The sequence below is a fragment of the Pygocentrus nattereri genome, chromosome 25, assembly GCF_015220715.1.
Source record: "Pygocentrus nattereri isolate fPygNat1 chromosome 25, fPygNat1.pri, whole genome shotgun sequence".
Classification (NCBI taxonomy): domain Eukaryota; kingdom Metazoa; phylum Chordata; class Actinopteri; order Characiformes; family Serrasalmidae; genus Pygocentrus; species Pygocentrus nattereri.
Genome location: NC_051235.1, coordinates 24,885,506 through 24,913,478, shown reverse-complemented (window position 1 = coordinate 24,913,478; position 27,973 = coordinate 24,885,506). Strand labels below are relative to the sequence as shown.

Sequence of the window (27,973 nt, the reverse complement as noted above, 5' to 3'; positions counted from 1 at the left end):
TCATTACAGGCCCACTGCTCACGTAACAGCAGCTATATTTAAGTATTCAAACGAACTGGTGTGACCACTTTCTCACTTGCATCTCTGCCTGAGCCACCTGAGAAACAAAGTTCTACATTTTATCCCCTCTGTTAGTTTCCTAACGGAGTGCAAAGACACTTTTACCCAGAAGGTTATTCGAGTGAAGGTTATTATAGCATTTTTAAAGCAACAGCAAATATCATAACATGGTGAAGAAAAAGTCGATTAAACCCTTAAAGACACGCACAGAGACGTTGTATAGCAACTGTTTAATGATGCACATACATGTATTTAGAAATCATGGAAGAAACTACAAGGTTTTACAAAATACATTCAACAGTTGTCTTAATCTATTTAATAATTACAAAGAGAGCACAGTATTTACATAGACGTGTTTAAGCTTACACAACATTTTCACAATCTGATTTTGTAGAATAGTAAAAAAAAATGAAAATACATTCTTAATTAGGACAAAATTATGTAGATTTCATATAAAGTGAACAGTGAACAGATCCTCAGGCTTGCAATCCCAGCTTTATCGCCATGACACCTCTCTGGATGACAAGACTGCAAGACACAAAAACGGATTGAGCTTTCCAGTGTGATTAGGACCATTACTGTTTCAGTTTTCTTAAAGATTAAAGACTTGTATTAAGTGATTGTGCTAGAAAACGACAGGGGAAAACATAAAAATCAGCACATTGTCCCACGTTAGTGCAGCCTGGGGAGGAGAGTTTTTTAAAAACTTGTGTTTTGCCGATTTTATACTGTTCTTATACAGTTCAATGACAGTCTATGGCTGGGTGGCCACTTTATTGGAAACACCTACCTTGTGCCTACACTCAGTGGCCATTTTATCAGAAACACTTATACTCTTAATAATAAAGGTGCCGGAAAGTGTTCTTTGTGTGATGCCATAGACGAATCTTTCAATGGAAGGTTCTTTAGGGAGTCGTTTTATGCGAATCAGGTGTGATGTGTGAGTATATCGCCTTTTTAAACCACCTTAAAGTTTAAAGAACCTTCTTATAATATGAAATATTCTACCAAGAATTCTCACATTGGTAAAAACACTCAGGGGTCTTTAGGGTATGATGTGTTTTTCTATGAGATCTCTTAAAGAACGCTTTGTGGCACCTTTATTCTTACGTGTGTACCTTAGAGGTGCACTTTGTTAGTTTGCAGTTAGTGACTCTAGCCCATCTGTTGCTGCACAATTTATCAGCCCACCAGTATCCTGCCCATCAATTTAAACGGACCACCATGGGACTGCCGCTGACCAGACATTAGTGGGGCGATGGACCATTCTCAGCACAGCAGTGACACTGACATGGCTGGGTTTTTTACACACTTCAGTGTTACTGGGTTGAGCGGTCAAACAAAAATATCCAGCCAACAGTGGCCCTGGACAGCGGACCCTTCGATGAAAGGCTAGAGGATGAAAAAACATGAGCAAGGTGGGGTTTTTCCAGTATGTATATCTAAGGTCTGGTTTCATATGTACGTGGATTGCGCCGAGTCTAGGACTAAACTGTAAACATCAATGGTGATTTCCTAGTACAAATCATTTTTAGTCCACAGTTAATGTGGGTCCAGAAAAACAGCCCTATGTGTTCTTTGCAGTCAGATATTTAACAAAATAAAATGTAAACAGAAGAGAGCGAACAGAACTGAAGAGCCGAAAGAGAGAAGAATTGCCGAGGAGCCAAGAAAAGCACAGTGAGGAAGAGTGCGGAGTCGGGGAGGCAGGAAGAGGAAGGCTTGGACAGTCAGTAGAAGCAGGCGGATAGGGGCACCAGGGCTGCCCGATAGAGGCTGATTTCACACATACACACCCTCAGGATGGAGACTGGAGACCAGTGGGTTTTGTAGACTGCGAGGGTTCCCCAGGATCTGCTTGGCAGTGGTGCGGGGGTTAAATTCCAACACTGAGAAATTTGAGTCTGTGACAGTTCAAAAAGAGCAGAAGACACAGGATATTAACAGCTACGCTCTCTAATTCAAGTTGTACAGAAACATTTCTACTTAACCCAGAGGTTCTCAACCTTTTCCACCCCATGATCCTGTTTTTTTAACATAAATTCCATGGTGGGCTAAGTCCACACCAAACAAGGTGGGTGTGAAACTTCTCCAGCTCTAGCCCGCTGTCTGTACTGCCTGTGTGTGCCTCAAACTGATGCTGTTTACTTAAGTCAACTCCTGCAGGGTTTTTGTGTCTATTTTAATGTATATACTGATTAATATGTGAGCATTTGATTCTCATTTATCTTTTCCCACTTATGCTTTTATGACCTAAAGTGACGTTTCCATCCCACTATGAACTGAGTACATGCCCGCAGGCCACTAGACGGTGCTTTACAGCCCCCAGGTTGAGAAACCCGGACTTAACCTGCATGTCTGGCTTGAGCTTGAGATACAAGTTGTGTCTAGTAGGTAAGTATCTTTGCGCTCTATCTTGAATAAGACTTTAGTCGGATGTAGATATAAATTAGGGTCAATTAAGGATCCACAATAAAATGTCATTTTCTCTCTAATACCTTCATCGCTCTGTCCGTCAGGCATGAGGTGAGCTATATCATCATCTGTCTGGACACTGTTTTGGACTGGAGGTCCTGTCTGCTGGATGAACTGCTGCAGGTTACACTGGCGTAGTTCCTTATTCAGCTCGTCCAGCTCTTTGCTCTTAGCCTAGAAAAGGACAAAGATGGTTACCAAACTAAGGCACAGTGCATGCGGAGAAAAGTTTTTGTCACCATTCGTTGAAAACAGTGTAAAATTGTGTAGAATGTTTTATGTGTAACATTTCTTATTACTCTTTTATTAACTTGAAGTAACTGAAATCAAAACTGGCCTTTTATCTTGTTACTTTGTGTCCATAAGGGTATTAGGTACAATTATATCAAATAAAAGACAAAAATCCTGTTTTCCTGTCATTTTCAATCAAATTGTAATGACTTTTCCTTGCCTATAAATTTTTCTGATTTTTGGCTACATCACCATCCAGCACCGGGCAGGAAAAATAATATTAACCAATATATATTGCTTTACCTTCCACTACGGCCCACACCTACCAATAAATGAAAATACTCAGCTTGATCATTCTAAAATAAGGTGCGGAATGAAAACAGGTTAATATCCGACTTCGGATGTGCTCGAAATAGAATACTCTGTACTGTATACTGAGCTCATGGTGTCATATGCACACAGCAAATATGTTAAGCAAATTATGCTCAAAATAATCTAAAACTGTCAGTACTGGAACAGCCAGTATCAGAATATTTAGTACAAATTTGGCAGCGTTATGGATATTTTGATAATGATTCAATGCAACATTCAATCACTTGTTTTCATAAAATAAACATAACTGAAATGTGTTTTCAACTCTGGCCAATTCAATAGAGTGGTCAATTTACACAACGGAACATTTAATTCAAAATAACATTTTTTTTAAACTTTGAGATGTATTCACACATCCTGCATCCTTTAAAGAGCATTCACATTTAAGCAATGCTCAAACATAAATTTACATAGTATACTTATTTGTCTATTCCTTTGCATGTGCATTATAAACTGTACAGTAAATATAACAAAACATAAACAATGTAAAGGAATTACAACAAAGAAAGCTCAGGCTACACACAGGAATATTCGTCCAGAGTAGTACATCACTTATCTTTGGAGTACCGGAGAAATGAATGTTTTCCACATACTGCATACTACTTACTGACACTGGGTCAATCAGTACACAAGCCGTATTTGCTTTTCTGTTTTGGACACAGCCTTTCATTTGAAAAATGCACATACTACACACTTCCTCAGTTTCAATTGCTGTCTGCCTTAGGCTGTGTCAGTTCACAAAGCAACCACAAGGTGGCAGCAGAAACAAAGTAGGTACGTTTTGTATTCACTCCATTACCAGTTTAAACATTATCTAAACATTTCTTTACCCCTTATACTTTTTGTTGTATGTTCTGTTTTCTGTATATCTGCGTTTCTTTCTTTCAAACTTCATGAGGTCGGCTAACACAGTGACAGTTTACCGCTTGTAGGTGACTGCAACCTTGAAGGACAAGGGAACAGTACACCTCCGCAGGAAATGGAGGAGGGAGAGGCAGTGATGTCAGAGATATTAACCTGTTCACAGCCCTGCGGTGATATTAGTCAGAGAAAGTTTACACTATAAGGTTTGTTTAACCTTACCTCGCTCTCCATTTACCCAGAGTGACGCATAATTTTTATCAAAACAGTGTCAGAAGTGAAATGCAAGCGTGTTTTTATTTGAATCGGTTGCTAAGCGGCTGCGGCAGCAAGTCTGAACAACAGTTCTGTCAGGAAAAAAAACCAGAAAAGTGCCCTCAAAACGTATTTACAATCCATATTTCAGCATCTGTTTCCCTTCTGTGCACTACACACGCATATCTAAACACCAGTCTAGCCTCTAGCTTTGAGTTACATGAAAAACCAGAAGAAAAAAAAAACAATCAATACTTTTTTGTGGTCTTGAATTATGCACAGCAAGTCGTCTAAACACTCAGAGTGGTCGTTCGTCGGATGTGCTTTGTTTCAGAAGCCAGAGTTAAGCGCTTGCTTTAAAAGGAACTCCATGCAAAATTTTACATAAATCGAACACTGAGTCATTAGACGTGAGTCATTAACTGAGTCATTCAGTCATTTCTAACATAGTGGTTAATGTGAAATGGTTCACTGTAGGCAAATTTATTGGGTGGGGTTCCCCAAAAGCATCTTTGTGCAAGATGATTCTTAAATGGTAGAGCGAGCATCCCTATAAACACTCTCTCTACCAGTTAAGACGTTAACACCAAGATGCTTTTGGGAAACTGGGTAAGTTGATGATTGTGAAATGGTTGTTTATCTGAAGAAAGAAGCTGTCCTTGGGTAGATTTATGCAGAAATAAAATTAAAAACACTGCAGAAATTCCCCTTTATGGGTGAAGAGAAGTGGTCGTTGGTTGATTGCCTGCATCGGGTCAACAATAGCAACATCTGCTTGACCCACCTTGACTGTACTCTAAATTATACTAACCAGCAAGAACATGTTATATCTTACCTGCAGCAGCTCTTCTGCCATCTTGAGAGCCTTTTCTGTCTCCTCAATGGATGAACCCAAATCAGAACCATGCCGGTGTGCCGTGTCCAGCTGTCCCCTCACCTGCCCCATAGATTCCTCTATGCTGGCTCGCGCATGACGCATACCATTCTTCCTGTTTTCTGCTTGAAGCTGGATGTCTCGTTGTAATCTCCCAGACTGGTTCTCTGTTTCATGTATCCTCTGGTTGTGCTCGTCCAGGGCTGCATGGATATTCCTCAGCTGCTTCAGCATACTCTGTTCACTCTGAACCTCGGAGAGATACTCCGACTCCCAGTACTCCCCGTGGGCCAGTTCGGCCTCATTGCATCTAAAAGCCTCCCCCAGATGGTCCATCTCCTCTAGAAGTCCAGGGGACAGGATTGGAGGTGGAGGTTGCTCCAAAGTCCACACTTGCTGTTCAAGTGTCTCCAGTTGAGCCTGGAGTGTCTGCAGCTTCCCTTGCTGCTGAAGAACCTGCCGGAAAATCTCCTCTTTGGATGGACCAGATTGGGCATGGGACGACGAAGGACCTGAGGGTGCCCTTAGCTCTGGAGAGTCTCTAGGCACCTTTTTGAACTGCTTACTACGCGTTTGTGCTGAAGTTGTAGGTCCCAGGTTGAAAGTGAGAGACTTTTTGGGCTCATTCCTCTTAGGAGGCTCTGGCTCCTGAAACTTGGGCAAGGCAGGAGCTTGGTCCAGGTCAGAGCCTTCACTGGTGGTGGGGCCAGTGCGCCGAAGAATGAACTGTACCTCGCTGCTCAACTGGCCCAGTTTGGCCAGGGATTCCAGAGGGCGCTCATTGGCAACAAGCTGACGCTCTGTGTCCCTCAGCTTTTGGACGAGGACATAGCGACCTGTTTGGCCTACAAGAAAATCAGGTACTTTAATGTGAGATTCATAGCTCATTATTCAGATTTGATATAACTCAAAATAGAATATCCATTCATCATGAAATGATTGTACTATTGTTTTACTTTATGTTAAAAAAATATTTTTTTGCAATACCAGTATTGAAATCTTGAGGGTGAAACAGATGACCAATGACCAATATTTATCTGACCAGTATTTTACCCCCATATGTTATGATATATTATTATATTGTGGAACAGCAACCCTCAAGAAAGTGCTACTTTTCTTCATAATGATAATCCAGGTGGATCTAGTGTTACATCCTAGAAATGCTTATGTATCGGCATTGGCAGATATGTGGCAGATATGTGTCTAAGGCTTTGTTCAGACTGCAGACAAGTTGGATGTGTTTCTTAAATGAGATCTTTTGAGATGAGTGCAAATCAGATCATATTTATGTGTCCAAACATCACCGGCCTATCTGCATGGATTGCAATGGTAACGGTGTAGGTGTCAGTAACCACACAGCTATGTTGATGATGCAGATTTCAAAAGTGGTACAAGAGGGCATCATCTGCCTTCCAAACTCTGAATTTGACATCATTGCTTTTTGTCATGTTAAGAAGTAATGCAAAAGACATCTGATTTGAGCAGCCAGGACCAGAGACTGAGACACTTCTGTAAAAATCTGATTGGAATCACATCTCAAACCACCTCCAAATGTGGTTTATATATCAAACATTAGATTTTGTTTGTTTTTTGCTATCCAGACTATCAAAAATAGACCTGGACACAATCTGTATCTGCCAACAATCAGATTTGGGCTAACAGTCTGAACAAGGTCTAAATGTTAAATTTCCTCATTGACCTTCTTCTTCTTCTTCTTCTTCTTCTTCTTCTTTCAGCTGCTCCCTTTAGGGGTCGCTACAGCGGATCATCTGCCTCCATCTTGCCCTATCCACTGCCTCCTCTACTTTTACACCAACCATCTCCATGTCCAGCTTCGCTACATCCATAAACCTTCTCTGAGGTCTACCTCTTCTCCTTCTACCCGGCAGCTCCATCTCCAACATTCTTTGACCAATATATCCACTATTCCTCCTCAACACATGTCCAAACCATCTCAACCTGGCCTCTCTGGCTTTATCTCCAAACTGCTCCACCTTCACTGTCCCTCTGATCTGCTCATTTCTAATCTTGTCCAGCCTTGTCACTCTCATTGAAAATCTCAGCATCTTCATCTCCGCCACCTCCAGCTCAGCCTCCTCTCTTTTAGACAGAGCCACAGGCTCCAAACCATACATCATAGCAGGACGCACTACTGTCTTGTAAACCTAAATATCCTCATTGACCTACAATTCCCATATCAGTGCATCCTTGAAAACGGATAAGTATTTTATTTCACAGACAGCAGTTACATACAAATACATACCTATAGCCTGAGCCAAGGCAATGACCACATCCTGACAGGATGTCTCTTCAGAGAGGCCACAGACAACACGCTGTACCCCATCCACCCATACCTTTAGCTCCATCTCGGTGTTTGAGCTTCACCCAGCAGCCCTGTTCACATGGCAGTGTCCTGTTGGAGACAGAACAATAAACCTGAATGATTATCAAAGTGAATAAGTTCAGTTATCATGGAAAGCCCGCTGAAATGTCTCACCGTCAGTGGCAACATATAGAACACTGTAAGTCAGAGACTTTCATTTATTTAATTTTTAATGGATATTTCTAAGGAGATTAGATATAAGACAATCATGGACAGTCAAAGGAAAACTTTGTTTTAAAAATGGGACTCTTAACAACTGTGCAAGACCTGATAGACCACCAAACTGTCCCCATCAGCACCTGAAGCTTTCGTCTTTGAGAGAGAGGAAAAGTCAAGCTGCTTCAGATCTAATACATCCACAGGTGTTTCTGTCCATCCTTCTACTGTTAGAAGACAACTCAGCACTATGGGTCTGAAAGGATGTGTAGCTGTCAGAAGGCCTCACAGAGAAAAGAAATATACAAAAAAGCTGCTGGTGTTCTCAAAACAAAGGGCTGACCAGCCCAGAGTCCAGGTCTCAACATCACCGCATATGTTTGAGGCTGGAGAATTCATTTGATTCTGAGAGGCAGAAAATGCAACCAGCTTCTAAGACTGAATTTTGGAAATGTGGGAAAAACATTGAAAGAGTCTCCTGAAAAGAATGGATGGTGTAATAAAGACAACAATGGACAATACTAAATGATATTATTCATTAATATTTTGGGAAAAAAGTAGTGGTCACTTCTCCATGTTATGAAATGATACTACTTTATTCTTCAGTTCATCAGAGTGAAATATAGGTTGTGTGTCACTACCTAAACCAAGAGATGCTCATATTAGTTCCCTCTGCATGTTAAATTGTTTGAAAATGGACAAGTGACTGAGGCAACAACACAAGTGAAAGAGCAGTGAAGGCACACAAGTCGGAAATCACAAATGCATTCCAGGATTAAACAGAGGCGCACAGTAGTGTAGTCCCCACTGGCATTCCAGTGTGATGCACTATGGAATGCTGCATTACTAGTTTGAGAGAATGAGTGAAACCAGGACGTATACTACGTCGATGATAGATATGAAACAGGGGCTGATCCACTGCTCACTGATGATTTTTCACTGTTACACTATGAAATATCTGAGGTCTTTATGGCATGTACCACTCTTTTCGGGCTCATCAGTGCTTCATGCCTCATTAGGTTACATTCTACGCACTGTACAGCTCACGTTGACAAGAAGACGAGCACCGCTGAAAAGGTAATACAGAACCACTGGTTTGCAATTTTAAACCAAAAGCCTAAATAAGATGCGTGCTCACAGAAAACAGAGTCTGCTGGGAAATGCAGTATTGATCCGTTTCCATGGTTCACGTGGCCCAAAGTCAGACATTATCAGACACCAAGAATTTTAACCATTCATCTGAAACAATGCCAAAGAAGCTTCTACACTTAAAAAATTGGCTAAAAGGGTTCTTCGGAGCAATGATGTAGAAGAACCACTTCTGGTTCCTTATTGAACTTTTCAACTGATTGTTCTTGAATGGACCATTGCTGTAAACAAGATGTGAGACTGTAAAGAACCTTTTTAAAAAGTACATTCTGCAGATTCCCAAAGATTTCGGCCTAACTCAGTTGTTAAGATGTAAACAAAGTTGTTCTGAGTGGTTTGATGTAAAATGCACCCAGAAAAACTAGTTCACAATTCACGGTGGTGGTGAAAGGAACCAGACGTCTGGAGTGTGTTGATGTCTTTAAAAGCTTCGTCACAGACAGTTATTACATGACATACGTTGCCCAAAGCCTGATACTTTGATTTATGATAGTTTTTATGATTACTTTTAACCCTAAAACAATAAAAAAAATTACCATTCATGGTGAAGAGGTACACGCAGGGTGTTGTAAGGCAAAATTCTCCACAAAAAAAAACAAACAAAAAAACATTTTATTTAGATTTACCACAATTATTTACCATTAATAACATATAAAACCCAGACATGTAGATTCGCTGCTCCGTAAAACGGCTTTATTTGCATGGTATTTAGACATTGTCCTGGGGCCGTATCACAGAAACCTCCTATATTTTTGTCTTGACTTAAGATCTAACAGGTAAATAATTTTTCACTAATTGGTATTAGAGAAGCAAATCTTATCTTAATTTCTGAATATTATCTTACAGCATCGTATGCAAGTCAGGGAATCTTCAACGACTCGATGGAAGTCGACAATCCACTGTCATGTCTGTTACCTAGCAACCAACCATACCCGCGCAGCTCAAGTGTAAACACGTAACCAAAATAATCAAGCTAGCTAGGCTGGTTAACCAGACCGCTAACGTTAGCTGTCGTTACTGAGGTAAAAAAAAAAAAAAAAAGCTCAAACAAACTAAAGCGCGAAAAACTTGGAGTTAAGGATACTGTAACGGCGCTTTGTGCTGTTTTTCAGAGCGTCGCAGCTCCAGTTCAAGTTTCCCAAACGCTTCAGCCGAGCGGGCTAACGTCTTTCCTGCTAATGAACAGACACCCGTTCAGCTCCGTCTCCTCATTATTCACCGCCTTCACTGTAATATTTTATCTGACGAGTTTTCACCAACGTTAACACTGGAAGGTAACAAGAGGGCACGGTGGAAAACGTGTCTGCAGCATTTGGGGCTTTTAACACAATGTTAGAGCACCATAAGTCAAATGAGCTAACCTAGGTTACCTGTTTTTAATGTAGATAAGCTAACCTAGCTAACCTATATGTAACGTCATTATGAACTATGCTACCTGTCACTGGCACAAACCGATAGAAACAGAAGATTAAAACATAATACAGTTCTGGGGTTGTGTTAAAGTTAGGACAGAATTTAGGACAATCTGTCCAGTTAGGATGTTTCTGTAATGCTGTTTTCTTATCTAGAGCTAGGACATGATTATGAGCTTCAGGTCTGTTGATCTGTAATAGCCTCTGTTCTAAATTAAGTCCTAACTGAAGTTGTCGTGGTAACGCAACAGAAATGATTTCAGACTTAAGAAATTTCTGTAATACAGCCCCTGGTTCCTCTTAACACCACTGTAAATAAATCAGAGTCTAGGTTTTTTACCTCTCAACCATTGAATTACGCAGAGATTTGGAGATAAATTTACCTTTAAATAACCCCACACAATACACATTTTAGCTTGTGTAGACAACTGGACATCCAAGCCAAGAAAAAATTAGGAACCTTTATTTCTAAAATTGTACACATAAGGCTTTCCAAGACAGTGGTTTCAACCTAAATTCTTCCTTAGATATTACTGTTAAATATGCAGTAATCAAGCTGCTGCAAATCTTCTCATTGCTACTGGGTGAATCAGTTCCCTCTTTCATTTCTATGTGATGAATTATGGTACTAAAGCAAAGGTCTGTAAGGACAAGCTGCCTTCAGTAACCTGCTCAGGCTCTATCATCATGATATTCAAGTTTTAGGGCAGATGCTCGACAAGATGCCTGGGAATGCGCGCGTGGAGACTTGCACTGCTGAGCGTGTCTAATAGTTTAAACTGGGCGTTCATTGCTGTTGTTCACTGTGAGGGCAAAGACCAATGTGATGTGAGTGTGGAGTGTACTGTGGAGGTGGCAATATTCTCCAGCTACCTTTCATATGACGTGCCTGAGGCAATCATTAACCAACACGCACATTCCTGTACACTCTGAAACGATGCTCACTCACATAAATCAAACACATACTTGACTCTGCCGAAGGGGGGAATAAATTAAAACGTCTAAATGTGTTCCTCTTAGATGTATTGAATTCATCTCTGTAATGAACATATGAATAAACAAGCTAAGCCGTGTAACATTAAGAAGCCTTAATTATTATTCAGTTGTTGATATATAGACAAGGTAATTCAGAGAAGTTTGTTGTGAAATGGTTTTATTGTTGGGAAACTTCCATTTTTGGATTTCTTTACAGTGGTGGTGATAGGAACCAGGGGTCTCCATGTCTACAACACAAATATAGCCATTTTCTTTACTATCCAAAACCACCAGTGAAGCTACACGTCTTCAGATTTTTTATGTAACGTTGATAATTCTGAATTAGTGGTAAAGTTGAAGTTGGGTGCTATTTTGCCTTAGAGCAACTTGCATGTTTCTTTCTGCCATGAATGTATTTAAAAAATATATTTTATGCCAAAATCTCATAGAACAGTGTCTCAGGTATCGGGCAGAGTACTTGTACCCAATAACTTCCTGTGGGGGGGTTTCAGAGGCATAGAATTAATCAGATGTCTGGTTCCTATCACAACAAGTGTCTCTAGAATTGCACATTTCATATCAAACCACGTGGAAGGGTCCTGTTTTCAACATAGCATCTTAATTATGGAATTCCATAATTAATTAATTCCATAATTAATTATGGAATTCCCCCTTAAAAACTGTATGTCAGTCTCTTAGTTATTTGCTTACTTCTAGCTACTAATGTCACAATTTCTTGACCTAAAAAAGCATTTTTGCCATCTTGTAGGCTTGGATTACCAACCCAAAGCTAAGAGGCAATTACACTAGAAGCTCTCTAATTCAAGGCCTAAGATCATTCATGATCTCCTGAATCTTAAGCCTTCTAATTATCAGTGTGGGTTCCTTAAACACAGAACATTTACAGCCTTAGTAATGACCCACAACTCAAACGAAGTCATATTAACAGTAATACTTTAAGATCATTGAACTAAGATGGTTGTGGGCAAAACACAGAAGGAGCTTAAACTACATTAAGGGGTTTAGGCCCTAAAAACCATTAAGAATTTTTTTTTATCAAATAAAGTGATGTCATAAATTTTTTTCTGCTTCACTCCTATAATCACCAAAATAGATTTCATGGTGCATGTCTAATACAAAAATACACTGCCATAATGCATAACGTGGCATGTAAAATCATAGTCTAAATATCTAATACTTCTCACTTGTTGTAAGAATATTACAAAATTAATCACCTTATTTCTTTCTATAGATTGAGTTTCAAGTCATTTTAAGTATCTTTTTCCATTTGAAGATAATTCTGGCTGTTTCAGGCATTATTTCTGTGGAAAAAAAACATGTGTGTTAATTCTTGTAATAAGCAAAATTATCTGCCAAAAGAATGACACTTTAACTAAATAAAATGATTTAAAACAAGTAAAAAAACATCTAGAAAGATATTCTTATAATCCTATAATAATCTTATATTGAGAAATATTATATATATAGACTAGATTTAAGACTGTTTTACTTGCCAAGATATACTTTTGAAGTGTACAATATATAAAACATTATATCTCTACCACACTTTACATTAAACAACAACTCAGATTTCCTGAAACCTCCAAATAAAAGTCACTGAAAATTAAAAAAGGTTGATGAAATAACTACATAGAGCACTATCTATTTTCCTGTGAGTCACATCCATCTGGTATGATATTAATCTTGTTTACTGTGTTTGGCTTCATAAAATGTTTCTTTATATGAAGCTGGACTGCCTGCAAAGCTGAGTGAGAAAGGATTGTTATCAAAAGGCAAATATGTGATTGTTCGGTTTCACTCGAGCTGAGCGCCAGTTTCAAGGTCTACAGCGAGAACACAGGGATACAGTGTCCCAGGGTGGAATATTTCTCTTCAAATTCCAATGTTTTGCTAAAGTTCATAATCATTAACTTCCTCTGAGAGATTTGGCAAATTCAGCTCCTGTTTCTTATACATTTCAAGGAAGCTGAAGTGTTATTTTTGATAAGGAATTAACACTATAATTAGTAGAGATGCCACAAAATACCTTTCTTTTCTGAAAATGAAAGTACAACACTAAGTGTTTGCTGATAACGATGCTGATTAAATATGTTTTTGGTAAATACCAGTTTTAGTGTTAAATATTTACACAACTTCCCCACAATGTACAGCATGCTATGTTATGCTCGTCCGACCTGGCTCAGAAATGGAAAGTCGGAGCTCGGAATTGCGTCATTTTCATCCTCTGCACATTCAAGTCATGTGCAAGTACTGTTAGCACCAAGCTAACCAGCTAACTTTAGTAGCACGAGTATTAACTGTAATGCTCTTGATGAATTCACTTTCTAAAAATCGTGAACTTCATGGTCAATTTTTGTGTACATGGTCAGAATCCTCTATGGTAAATAAGATTAACCATTCATGGTTTAAATCTCATTTAAAAGTAGAGAAGCGGTTCTTCATTACTGTTGATGGTGTGAGCAGCTACGTTGATTTGACGTCATACACTGAACACGAAATTCAGAACACCATCCCGACTTTCCAAACAGAAATTCCTAGTTGAGGGACGTTTTTCTTGAATTGTGCCTTGTTGGAGGTGGAAAACTGTAGCTTGCAACCTTCAGTCAAACGCAGCATTAACATTAGGCTACGTGTGGCTGCTGCTGTTATAATGCTTCACTTTGCTTTATATTACATTGAGTTATGGGCAATTCTGTGATATTTCAGGCTTGATATGTCACAAAAACAGATTGGATTAATTATTTTTGACTCAAATATCCAATCCAGCATCCTCTGCTGGTGAAAGCTCCACACCAGTGCTGAATCTCAGGGCCTCTCTAGCTAAGCATTACTAGCCAATGTGCTAAAAAGCAAGGTCCTTCAATCGTTTTAGTTAAGTCGTTTGAGTTTCACTAAATCTGTGAAAACATGCACATATATTGCATGCTTGTCACTGCACTTTATACAGCAAGGCTGTTACCTGCTGCAGTGAAGGCTGAAAGATTTTATACAAGCTCAGTTGGTGTGGACTTTGTTTCAAGGTCTAAAAAGAGAATACAGTGTCCCAGGGTTGAGTATTTCCTGCCAAAGTCCTCTGTTTAAAGTCAATAATCATTAACTTGCTCTGAGGGATTTGTCACTTTTAGCTCTCATTGTCTAAAATGTCTGGATGTTTGCATTTTTAGTATAAGTGCCTGAACTCTGTGCCTGATTTTAAGGAAGTAGAAGTTTATAAGGCTCAAGTTTATAAGGCTACATGGTCACTCTGGTGAAAAGAACAGCACAGACCAGAATTAATTCAATGCTGGTCTAGGCTGGTTTATGCTGGTCTGGTTTAGGTTTAGTTGGTCACCCAACATAACAGCATTCAAAACACAACATATGCTGGTTAGTCTGCTAAGTTGCACCTGATTCTCTTCTGTCAACTCCTTTAGGTGGGTAGATGTTCTGGACTGGCAGTGTTGTTTGATTATAAGCCAAAGTTTAGTTATAAATCTTACCTTTCACCTTGTATGGCTACTGCTTGTCATGTGACCTCCTTTGCTTTATGTTGCGCTACAAACAATTCTGTGACAATTTAAGACTAGATTTGTTCCAGAATTGGACCGAATTCACTCTTGTATTTTACTCTGAAAACCAATTCAATGAATATTGGTTATCAGGCCAGTCCCATCTATAAATAACTCACCAATTCTAGCCAAAATGCAAAAAAGTACAGTCCTCCAGCCATTTTAGCTTAAATAAATGAAAAAAAAACATAAAATAATAACTACATATAAACACATATAATAACAAACACATATGATGCACATGTGTAACATGCTTGCCACTACACGTCAGGCACAAGGCGTCCCCAAAGTGGTTCACCTTCCTCCTACCAGCATATTAGTGCAGTGAAGACTGAATGATTTTCATAAGCTCAGTGAGTGTGAACCCTGCAGACTCCAGGATGTGTGTGTGTAATTACACACCCCATGGCTGACTCAGCGGAGCTGCAGTAGATTAGATCCTAGTGGTGAATGTCCCTCACAAAGGACACATCTGTTCTCTCAGCTCCTCTTCTACTCTAAACCACTCAGGTATACCATCAGCAGCAGCCTGAGAGCAGAACACCCGAGAAAGCAGCCCAGTGAGGTACATTCCACACTGGTCATCTTATACTCCTCACCTGAGAGATCTATCATGACTGGAGACATCAAAGAATTAGGGTGACCTTGTGTTAATTCAGTGTTCGTTAAGGTCCGAACATGATATATGTTAGGGTTAGTGCTGGTGGTCATTGTTATGTAATGTTGTCAAAACTCATAATGTGCATTTCTTTTAGGTGTAACCGGAACTGCTGGTGTAACTAGAGCCACTTCTACGAAAAGCACACCCTCACATTTTCCCATGTTAGCCTGTCAACATGGAAATTTAACCCAGGAAGGAAACTCGTCAGCATAAACAGTAAGCGATAAGAGGAACATGAGAGAAAGTGGTTTTCGTGGTTGCTTTTTTCACATAATTACGTTTCTGATGACACAGGTATTGTTGAATATTTAGATATAAGTGTGTTATGATGTGTATTTGACAGATACCATGTAACAGATAAAACCCCCCTAAGTAAATGAAATTAGTCCTATGTTGTCAGTATGTTCCAAAACACACATGCAATGAAATTTTAATATCATTTTCTGTATGGAAAAATGATAAGATTTAAATATAGAGAACTGACTGGGGAACGACCTCGGAGCAATAAACTGAAAGATTTATTGCTGAGAATAGGTCTGACACAAGTGTTACATAATCACAATTATTTGAGATGACTACAGTTATTTAAGAAAAAATCAAATAAAAAAATTATTTTTAAAAAATCAATAAAAAAGTCAACAAAACGTTTAATTTCGGAGGGGTCCTATAACACTTATAGGGCTTACGTGACTAAGGTTTATTTGAGTTTAAGCTGTTTCTGTCATCAGCTGCTCATTTTTGAGCATTTTAGGCTTGTACTGTAATAAAGCTGAATAGTCCTTCAAGAAAAAAGGTAATTTATGGTAATTTATTGCCAGCTAAAATGTGATGGTTGTGACAGGCCTAGTAAAGAATCAACCTGACTGAAAGAAAAACATTTAAACAGTCTGAATTCCTCTGAGAACACAATCCAGCCGGAACTACGTTCAGTGGTTTCTCACACAGGCATTAGGTTTCACATGTCTGGTTAAAGGGGTGAAACTAGCCTGCTTAAGTCTTACAGCATATTTAAGACTTCCCCCATTGTGTGCTAAGGGAGAGGAACTTTTCCCCTTCGCATATGAGCTCACTAAAGTATGGAAGTCAACAATGATTGCAAACTTTGCATGACATCAATGGCATGCTGTATTTCAGGTGGATCAGCCTACATTTTCCTGTGCAAAGGGACTTAAACTACAACATGAGACTGCCTGTTGCGGTTACAGTTGCATTCAAATTTAGACTTATCTTGACAGAGTTTCAGACAGTTTACTTGAGCCTATATTATAATATAGAAAATATTTCACATTATTATGTAATGTTTTTAGTTGTTGGTCACCTGTCACACTACAGGACAAAGCTCTGAGCTTCTCGAAGCTCTATGAACGTCGCAGGAAACATTTAGCAGTTTATGTTACAGTTACATCCACGTCCAGTTTCTAACAGTTTTAGTAAGTATTTCAGTATATTTCGGCAAGCTTTGTGAACTTGTCACACTTTTAGACACATTTTCAGGCCTAATTACTGAAACACTGTATGAATTATTGGAACATATTTTTGTTATATTTACATTCAAATTTCAGTGTATATTGTTAAATTTTCAGAATTTACCAAAACATATAGCCCAATATAGTCTATATTTTGAGTCAATTGGTCTGTAACACCATGTGACAGCTTTAAGGCCAAATTCTTAAAGCATTGTAAGTGCCATTACAACATTTATATAACTTTTGTTACAGTTACCTGTAAATTTCAATGTATCCTAGTACAGTTTCTGGCAATTTAGCTTACCTAAGTCTTATTATATAGTATCATTTTCACAAGCTGTTAATTGTTTGGTCACACCATAGGACAACTTTTCAGCCCAATTCTTGATGCTATGAGTGTCATTAGAAAACTTTGTTACAGTTCTTGCTAGACGCTTTTGAGCTAAGTGGTCATGTGACTGCTTCAAGTATTACAACAAGGGTTTTGAACCAGGGGGTCAGGCTTGGGCGGGTTAATAACCAACCCCTCCACTGTAAGAACAATTTGCCATAGTTTTTGTTACAGTTACTTGCCATTTTTAACCTACCCTGATATAGTTTTTTGCAATTTCCCCTAATCTATATGCCAGTTTAGAGAATGTTTCACATGTTTTGAGTAATTGTTGATCTGTCGCACTGCTGAACACATTTCAGGCCATATTCTTGATGCGCTACGACTGTCATTAGAACAGTCTAATTACTATGGCCAGCAATGTTGTCAGTGTTTACAACATAAGTGCCTTCCAGATACAACCACTCTATCCTGCTTTCCAAACATGACCCTTGGACGACACCATATGAGATCCATAATCTGAAAGAGATCCTGTGTCCACAGGACATCATCCTTCTTTACATTTATCACATTCCACTTCTTCAGAGTAGGTTTAGAGTGAGCTGCTGACTCAAGAAGGTTAGTCTATGAACTGGAACAGACATGGCTGGCTAGTTTGCTTTGCATATCCAAATGTAGCACCATAAGATGCAGATGACTAGAGTAGGCCATTTGACTTTCACATTCACTGTAAAGGAAAGGCTCAGGCATCTAAACGTCATGCCTCTTCTAATAAAACCTGACAGGTTTCCCAGTAAAATGTGTCAAATGATGTTGTGAAGTGAACAGGCCAACGATCCCAAATGGACTTTTCAAATTCCAGCACATTTTTCAGATTTTTAGCTTTGTAAACATGCCATTTTATCTCGGTATACATCAGTTCAGCCGATACTCAAGCATCCCGGTTTCAATCAGGAAAAACAGCTCATAGTTTGAATTGCTGATGAAAGGGCTTACAGGGAATGGCCTTTTCTGAAAACCCAGCAGATCAAGAACAGGCACTAAGCAGAATCTTCAGTGCTGAATTAAATCTGACAGTGTTCATTTCTGTCCTGCCAGACATTAAATCAACAATGTATGTGTTTATTAAACATTGTAGACTTTTTGATATTTGACCTGCCGTTGTTATACATTTGTGGGATGTTGGATCTTTCAAATCTGGGCAAATGGACTTGTGCTACAGAACTGTTAGAACATCTGCACTTGCTTTTTTACACAAAACTTAACCTGAAATGAGCTTCCCTGAGAACTCCTCTACAATATTTCCCCTAATGATTTCACATTCATGTGTAATTCCATGTTCAAACATGTTGGATTATGCTGATCAAACCAAAATTTGCCCAGAGGAATACTGTGCTAGCACCTGATTAAAACTGCTATGGATATGTATATGGAGATACATGAATACAGTAACATGCACACCAACATTAGCATAGTAATATTGATCAAGTTTACTACTTTGGATGAGAAACATGACATTAATTCAGCAGCGAAGAGATGAAGATGTCTGTAATGTAACATACTTTCAAAAGCATACCGGGAATTAACCCACAGAATACAACAGATCAATCTATGCTTATATTTAACAAGATAAAACTTTACTGTCTTTGGTTTGAACCAATTAACATACACTCATTTGAATGATGTCCTTATAAGCTTCGACAACACTGTAGACAAACACTAACAATGAACTGCAACGTTCTCCTAACAAGCGTTTATCATCCCACTCCATTTCCACACTTCACTTTATTTCTTTGTCTATGGCAAAAGGCTAGAGCAGACATGAATACCAATGGAAAATCAGGTACACCTGACTGGCTCAGTGGAAGAACGAGACAAACCTGCTGCTCATGCAGAGAAGGCAGTGTTTACCTTTGAGCTGAAGCCTGTCGCCTCGGTGTCAAGCTTTCCGCTCACCATACTGAGCCAAACCAACGAGAAAAAAGTACCGTCCACTTTCTGTAATGATCCAAATTGAATTAAAATAGAAGTGGAAGTGGTTTGATGGCGTCCAACAGGTGTTTTTAGAGAAGTGGAGAGCAATGCTGCACTCCTACATGAAAGTCTCTCTCTCTCTGTCCCTCTCTTGCCTCTTCTCACTACTATGCTATGCTGGCACATACCACAGTGTTCTCATGCTCCACCCCTTCCACAGGTAAGAGGTAGAAAAATGCTCGCTCTCTCTCTCTCTCCCTCCCTCTCTCTCTCTCTCCCCCTCCCTCTCTCTCTCTCTCTCTCTCTCTCTGTCTCTCTCTCTCTCTGTCTCTCTCTCTCACTCTCTCTCTCTCTCTCTCTCTCTCTCTCTGTCTCTCTCTCTCTCGCAGGTCTTTAAACGGAGTTATCAAACATGAATACCGAACGCAGACACTGTCACAAACCTATCGTTAACACTTATATACATTTTGTGGTATCAATTAACAGAATTAACTGCGTGACTAAAGGACTCTGGGACACTCAGTACAATCTATTACAATCAATATACTTGCAAAGCATCAATTCCCATTACATTAAGAAAAGATCTCAAGAAAAGCTGCTTTTCTTAGGACAAACACAATGTAAGAGGTTACCTCTTGGTTCAGTTTTATTTGTCCACCGGAGTTTTCAAGCTTCATCTGTTACAGTTTGACATGATAATACTGACACTCAAATGACACCGTCTTTAAAGTGCTTATGTCCCACATTTTTCTAATATTTTATTATTTTCCACTGTAGTGTTTTTATCAGCCAAGAACAGTCATGATTGTCTTTTATATTTTCTTCCCCAACCTCTTTTTCATTCCATCAGAATGAAGCAGGCTGTTTTGGTACTGTGCCTTTAAGGCCAATACAGACAAGAAAAGGTTTGATCACCCTGGTCAAATGACATATTTTGCTGATTTTCTAGGTGAAAATATGTTAACAGGTCCTCTGCGGAGAACATACTTAAATATGGCATTTTTCTGCTAATTTCAATGCACTATTCATTTGCTAAGTATACCATTTCAGAAAAATAAGAAACATATACGCTGTGCCACAATGTTTTTATGTGTTTCCAAAATGTTAAGCAAATAAACAGTACTTGTGCATTGAGAGGATGTAGAGGATGTGTAACATATTTTCACTTAGAAAATCAACAGAACGTAATTTAACCAGAGGCATCTAAACTTTTGCATTCTACTCTATGTATGTACAGAAGAAATGACTGGCCGCTCTGTTTCGAGGCTCATCAAAAAGCAGTTGGCACCAAAACACTCCCTATAACTTCAGCGTGAATGGGCGGGGCTAAAGTGCTGTAGGCTCCATAGGCAGTATGTATGACGTCACAAAAACAATAAGATTCGAAACAGACTGGTTTGCAGCTGAGTTTCTGCATATTGGCTGTCTGAATTGGGGGGTGAACACTGTGTTTTGGAACTTTCACAATGTTTACATACAACTCTTTTATGTCAAAAATCTAGTTTTTCCATGTTATGGGCCCTTTAAAGCTTTGGCTGATTCTTTTTATTTTCAGCACAAGCTTAAACAAACAAAAAGGACTTCCACCCTACCTACAGGTTTTTAAGAAACTGTTTCAGTAACAGCTGTTCTCCTACTGCGATAAGGTCAATTCTTCTGATTGCATATGTCAATATACTTAGCCTATAAGATGTGTGAGAGCTAGTCAGTGTGAGAGCATCTGTGAATTCAGTGCAGGATGTTACACGTCTTTGTGATCCTCCTGTGCTGTGTGTTGTACGTCATGTGTTGTCCACAACGGTGCAAAAGTCCACTCCTCATTTCATTCATTTGCAGTCAAAATGGTAATTTAGTACTAGTGATTCATTTTTCTGGAGATATTTCTGAGGAGATAAGATATGAGATAATCCACGTGTGTAAGGAAGGAGATTTAGCAGATTTAGTGATTGTGAGGCCCTTAGCTAAAGACAGGAACGGGGCCCTCGGGATGCACATTTTTAAACTAATTGAGGCTCTGGGCTCCTGAGTGACGCACCCATCTACACATTGAAGTCATTAATGTGTAAATAAAATAAGCTTAAATGCTAGAGTCTAAGATTACTGCAGTAGACCATTAAATGTGTGGTACAAAGATGCTGATGTGTACATGCGTATACATATATACATTTATTTACTTTATTTGTTCAGTTATACTGTCTGTCATAATTTTTTTTTTTGGATATTTTCTTCAATGTTTGGCTTGTCTTGCTTTCACTTTGTTTGCTTGCCTCATGTACTATCTGTCTGTTATCACAAAATAAAAAAAGCTTAAAGGAAATCATCTTAAATCTATTTTATATATCAAATATTCCATGTTTTAAGATTTCTGTTATTTTATTTATTTATTTTTTTGTTTTCTGTCATTTTATTAAGTGAACTTCTTTCATTATATTGGCAAAAAATGTGCTTGTTTTAAGAAATATGTTGCATCTGCCAATACAGTGAGATAATTTGGTATAGAGTAAGGTAGAAGTAAAGTAATGAGTGGTGAGATACTTTTTCCAGGAAGCGTTAAGCGGTATAATCCCACTAAAGTTTGAGGGAAGTAATTCGTACCTCGTAATGGATCATTTTCTTTGAGCAATTATCCCAGCCTTGCAGCTAAATGTACTAAACTTAACATTAGCTTTATATAATTAGCTTTATGTATTATCATGTGAAGCACTGAATTCTGTTATTGTTGTGGAGATATAAGGTTTTATTCAGACAAAAGTGGTATATTAGAAATGGTTATTTTTCAGCATGTACAGTTTATGTAATTTGTATTTTAATTGGGCTCTTGGCTCAGGGAGGCTGTGGGCAGCTACCTTTGCCTAGGGGAAAAAACACCCCTGGTACCAAAACTGGACTTCAAAATACTATTAAAAGCGACTGAGAAAACTCCCAACTACTGTGCAAGACCTGGTAGACCACCAATACTGTCCCTGTCAGATAAACAGAACTAAAAGCTTTCATCTTAGAGGGAGAGGAGAAAATCAAGCTGCTTCAGACCTGAAAACATCCACAGGTGTTTCTGTCCATCCTTCCACTGTGAGAAGACCACTCAGTAAATTGGGTCTGAAAGGATGTGTGGCTGCCAAGAAGCAGAAAGTGCAGCCAACTTCTAAGACTGAACTTTGGAGGTGTGGAAAAATATCCCTGCAGATTTCTGTAAAGAACTGAAAGTGAGTCTCCGGAAAAGAACGGAAGCTTTAGTAAAGGCAAAGAGACACATTAAATACTGGAATTGTTTTACGATATTTTAACTTGTTGGGGTTTACATATATACATATAACTCAATAATACATATATACATATGCTATAACTCATGTTAAAAACTATGAGTCAGGCTCCAGAAAGCCACATACGGTGACTCCTACTTATTTCCTTAAACAGATATAATTTAACACTTCAGCAAAAGGCAAATGTGAGCAACACCCACACATTCTGAAAACCCAAATTAGGCACTAAGTAATAAAAGACTACAGTCCCTGGGTCAACTCCCAATTCACAAAACACCCACAGACTCACAATTATTCAGCAGACTGCCTCAGAGGAGCTGCTCATGAATGTGGAGATAAGAGCAAAAAGTTTGTTATGAAATTTATACTAGAAATAACAATGTCTTTTTTAAAGCATGACAGTCTCAGATACGTCAGAAAACATGCAGAAAAGGACTCTCTACAAAGAGCTGCATTTGGGTCATTAATCTCTCGTGTCCTCCGTATCAACACGGACACCTTTTGAGATAACTGACCATTTGTTCCTCATTTCCATTACACAGCCAGGGCCTTTTATCGGACATACTCACTGCCACTCATATCTACAATGGAACATCTTGCGCTTCTCACAGGCCACAGCAAGACCTTTGCGGTGGTGTCTGTCTGGATTTAACAATGAGGATGATAAACAACCCAAATGTCAAATGTACAAAAGTCAAATGTAAAAAAACAAGACAGGCGAAGCACAACTGACTTTAAAGGTGAGGGAGTGCAATAAACTTCACATATTAGCTGGATGATATCTCCCTTCAGGTCAGCCTAACTGCCCATGGTTGTAGCTAATCATTTCACCTCTGTGATGTATATCATTTTAGCTTAGCAAACAAGGAGCTTTGCTTATGTAAAAGTAAAATTTTCTATGATTATATCTAAGAATTGATTTTTGTATGTTACAATTACATTTTCACTGAAACAAAAGTAATTTTTACTTGTGAAAACTAACGCCATAAATTCTTAATAATGTGCTAAATTATATGTACTACAAATAAGGGTCATTTTCATTTGGAGACCTACAGGATGTCATACTTGCTGATTCCCATCCAATCTATTAATACTTTATTATATTAAAATATGTAAAATACACATCATTCTTTTTAAAGGAGGGGAAAATGTTCCTAACATTGAATGGATGTTTATGCAAGTTTTCCAGGTCATTTTGAACCATTTCTATCATTCACCATGAAATTTTAACACATAAAGGGCAACTGCCATTTCCAAATTTTGTAAACCAAATTAAATGAGCCAAAAAAATGAAGACAGCAAAAGCATAAATTTCATAGTAACTTAGTAATATAGAAAAACACTATAACAATCATTTAATAACAATGTTAAGGCCCATATCATAGGAAACTGAATTTGTCTTGCTTCTTTAAGAGAAATAAAAGAGTGTAATATAGCATATTGCTGTTGTCGGAAAAAAACCTTGTATCTCCAAAATTTTAACTTTACAGGAGAAGGAAAAAATATACTTTACTTTTAATGTAAGTCAATGGAACCAGATGTTTTTCCAAGTCATTGTGGGTCATTTCTTTTAGTCCACTCATCATAAAATTTATGTACAATATAAAAGCCAACAGACACTTCCAAATGATGTCAATAACCGAAAAACGACAAAAAAAGGAGAAATGAGGTTTTGTTCCAAGAACAGCAATATAAACATTATTAATATTTCAGAATATACATTTACTCCCCAGACTCTACAGTCTCAGCTGCTAAAACAGCCCATTTTGCATTAAAAGTTTCTGTGATGTCACAAAAACCATCTTTACTTCTGCCTACCTACTCAGCCTACTGCAGTCCAGCTCCACTCCACAGTTATAAGGCATGTTTCAGCCTGTACTCCAATAGACCGCTGTAGCCCTGTCATCATTTTGCAGTTGGCACCATGTTCTTATGCCCATATTAGGAACTCCGGGTCTAAGCTTCATTTCTCTATGGCCAGAATGAATAGGATTGTCGAAAAATCGCCTCTATCGCCCCCTGTGCTAAATAAAAATGTTCAGAGCCCTATACATTTTGTCCTATGAACATTCTCCTCTCGAATATCACTGGATCCTCTGAATTACGAGGTTTTTAAAGAGTGAAATATGAATATTGCTACATGTGAGCCAAAGCTACTGCGCACTGAATTCACGCCATTTGACTGGCAGCTTCCTTAAGAGGGTTTTGTCAGTGTAGTGTTCCATATTCAGACTGAGGGCAGATGAAAAGAAGTTAGAACAAAATCAGCAGGTTTCCTTGCAGTTCTCTGTTCTTCATCTGATGTTCACTGACACACTATAGATCTTTCCTTTTAGCTTGATTTGAAAAGATCTACAAACGTACCTGCACTCAGGCTGATCCAGTACAGACTCAGCTTAATATCACTGGCCCTGATCAGCTGATTTCGGCTCTCAGAATATCCTGATTATTATTTTAATAAAGTTAAAAAAAGTTAAAGTTAAGGATAAAAAAGTTTTCTAAGGACATTTTCTCAGGATATCCGTCAGCTTTTTGTTCGACTTATCCCGTTTCACCTTAAATGGTGCAGCAGGCACGTTTTGAACTGCTGTACCATTTAAGGTGGAAGGGGACAAATCAAACAAGCAACCGGAGAAAAAAAAGCTGACTGCAGCTTCATGGAGGGTTAAAAGCAATGATATGAGGAGGTTTCAGTATTAATGCTTAACATCTGAGTAACATTAACTTATTTTTGCTGTTTCATCAAACTAACAGGTGAGTATTTTGTCTTGCTTGCCAATGTATGTTATGGCTACTCAGAGCCGCTGCACCATTTAAGGTGGAACGGGAATACTCAAACAAACAGTTGCGAAAAAAGAAGCTAAATTCAGCCTCATGGTTTTAACATGGGTAGTATTTTGGTAAGGAATTTTAGCCTATCAAAATATCCCACCCAGAGGTTTTATTTATTTATTTATTTAAGTATACCTGTAAATATGTGCTACAGTATAACATTTCAATGAGGTAGCACAGCTTGTCAGAGCACCAGCTCAGCCCGCCTTAGTTTTGTGTAGTTTAGTGACAACAAATTGATGCGCGGTAGCTTTAGCTTGCATGTAGCGATATTAGTATTATAGCTTTTTACAACCTTGTAATTCAGAGGATCCAGTGATATTCAGGAGAAGAATGTTCATAGGACAAAATGTATAGGGCATTGAACATTTTTATTTAACATGGTGCGATAGAGGCGATTTTTCGAAAACCCTGTTCATTCTGGCCATAGAGAAATGGGGCTTAGACCCGGAGTTCCTAATATGGCATAACGAGGACTACAGAATGGCACAGGACTACAGTGGCCTATTTGAATAAGGCATAATACAGTGCAGCCAATCAAAACAGAGGTCATTCACATATATCAGTCTTAAAGGCACAGTGACAAAACAGCCTGATTAATTCCGAGAGTTTAGGAGAGGTTTGAAAAAGTTGGATTAAAAATTAATGACTTTCTGGTGCTATAAAAACCAGGCTATAAGTGGGCTTCAGAGGCAAAAATGCAAGAAAACTGGAGGATATGGGCCCTTTAATAAACAGTGGGCACCATAATATTAGGTTATAATGATAGTCACATACTCCACTTTACTATACAAACACTGTAGTTAGTAGTGAACACTATAGTATACTGTAGGTTAGCATTAGCTAAAAAAGAATTAGAATTTACAACCATTTGTCTCTGTGTTTGCACACTGTGAAATTAGACCTCTGCATTTAACCCATCCGTGCAGTGAAACACCCACATACATACATGCACACTAGTGAACACACACACACTAGGGGCAGTGAGCACACTTGCCCAGAGCAGTGGGCAGCCCTATCCATGGTGCCTGAGGAGCAATTGGGATTTAGGTGCCTTCATTCAGGCTGTCAGCCGAGAGGATCGAACCAGCAACCTTCCGGTCACAAGGCTGGTTCCCTAACCTCCAGCCCACGACTGCCCCAAAACACAGGACCCCGGTTGGCGAGGACGGGCCGGACCACCTCCAATCCGTCATGTGAGTCAGAGCGGGATAGGAACCATCGCCCAAGCCAACGGTCTCGAAGTTAGTGCAGCCTCTCAACTGCACCAGTGGGGGCCGCGCTAATGGCCTGACTAATAAAAGATTAATTTTGATGAAAATTATTTTATTTGTTTCATTTGTTTACAAATATTAATGCTATTTTTATGGAGCCCTTAATGAGATAGGCTGATTTTTTTAAATAAGGCATGGTCATAAATTAATATTGTGAGGCCACAAATTACCATACTGAGGCTACACTTTAGTCAATCTTATTTATACACACTCACTCACTCCTCTCTTAAGCCGCTAGTTTGTCACTGGGGAGAGCTGGAGCCCATCCCAGCGCTCACTGGGCGGAAGGCAGGAAACCCCCTGGACAGGTCGCCAGTCCATCACAGGGCAATTTTCTTTGCTGAGGCCACGAATGAATAACTAGAAATTAATTACTATATTGCTATAATTACTGTATAGAGGCCACAATTTACTATATTAGTGTATACTTACCACAAGTTAAGTTTCTTATAACTCATGGCCTTAATATATTAACTTGTGGCCTCAATATAGTAAATTGTGTACTCAATATAGTAATATGTGTCCTCAGTAAAGTACACTGTGTACTCAATGTAGTAATGTGTGGCCTCAGTATTGTAAACTGTGTACTCAATATAGTAATTCTTGACCTCCATACAGTAACTCGTGGTCTCACTATAGTAATCACTATAGCCTCAGTATATTAGTTTTCAAAAAACTAAATTAAAATCATCACCATGTCACCTTAGAGGCTCCGTACATGTTCATTGTAGCTGAATTTCTGAATTCTCTGAACTTTGTAGCAGAAGCTAAAGCGGTTAGCCGAACAGCGCCTCAGACAGAGTCACGTGCCGTTTGTAAAGACAGCGCTGCACGCGACTAACTGAGAGCACGAGAGCGAGTGTGTCCTTGAGAGACGAGAGAGAAAGTCAGGATGGACTCACCTCTCTTACACTCGAGTCGGCCCCGGCGGAGAGGCAGAGAAGACAGAGGCGGCGGAGACGGACAGACTGAAGGAACGGATCAGCGCGGCTTCTCCAAGGCCTCTGCGGACCAGTGAAGTGGAGCTGCCGCTCGCGGTTGCCTTGGTTACGGATGCTTTTTCAAGCAGATCAGCCAATCGAAAGCTCACATGGTGGACACACAAAGGACCATGTGACAGCCGGGCAGTCTTTCAGAAGAAAGGAAGACGCTGAGAGGGAAGATTATTGACTCAGAGAAAGGCAGTTTAACTCTGCATTTATGTTTTTCTCCTGATCCTGACTTTGCTCAGCGACCACTGCAGTACATCCTGACTGGCACAGCTGTGTGGCTAATATACATTACTATAAACATCTTTAAATGAGTGAACAGTAGTCAATCTGTTAAAAAAAACAAAGAAAATAAAAATAATACAGAAATCATGTGGGGTGATGGACTGGACTGTAGGTATTTTTAATTTCTTA

General features: G+C 39.0%; 1 protein-coding gene across 2 annotated transcripts; it reads right to left on the bottom strand.

Annotated features, from left to right (window-relative positions):
• Positions 1 to 271: 271 nt before the first annotated feature.
• On the bottom strand, positions 272 to 27,580 carry rassf7b (Ras association domain family member 7b). 2 transcript variants are annotated; one of them, XM_017722791.2, is made up of 6 exons: positions 27,473 to 27,580; positions 7,392 to 7,541; positions 5,090 to 5,973; positions 2,559 to 2,709; positions 1,857 to 1,964; positions 272 to 588 (listed from the first exon to the last, which is right to left on the bottom strand). In XM_017722791.2, the coding sequence occupies exons 2-6, from the start codon at positions 7,492 to 7,494 to the stop codon at positions 557 to 559; spliced, it is 1,278 nt and encodes a 425-aa protein (XP_017578280.1). In that variant the 5' UTR covers positions 7,495 to 7,541; positions 27,473 to 27,580; the 3' UTR covers positions 272 to 556. The 2 variants fall into 2 exon arrangements, with proteins under 2 accessions (XP_017578280.1, XP_017578279.1); XM_017722790.1 differs by lacking the exon at positions 27,473 to 27,580 and adding an exon at positions 19,142 to 19,362.
• Between the last annotated feature and the right edge of the window lie 393 nt (positions 27,581 to 27,973).

Excerpts from the sequence above, each read along its gene's own strand:
- rassf7b (XM_017722791.2), bottom strand. The coding sequence starts at position 7,494 with ATGGAGCTAAAGGTATGGGTGGATGGGGTACAGCGTGTTGTCTGTGGC. Across the intron at positions 5,974-7,391 it reads TGCCTTGGCTCAGGCTATAG|GCCAAACAGGTCGCTATGTC; the intron begins GTATGTATTTGT and ends ATTTTCTTGTAG. Across the intron at positions 1,965-2,558 it reads TGACGGACAGAGCGATGAAG|ACTCAAATTTCTCAGTGTTG; the intron begins GTATTAGAGAGA and ends GAACTGTCACAG.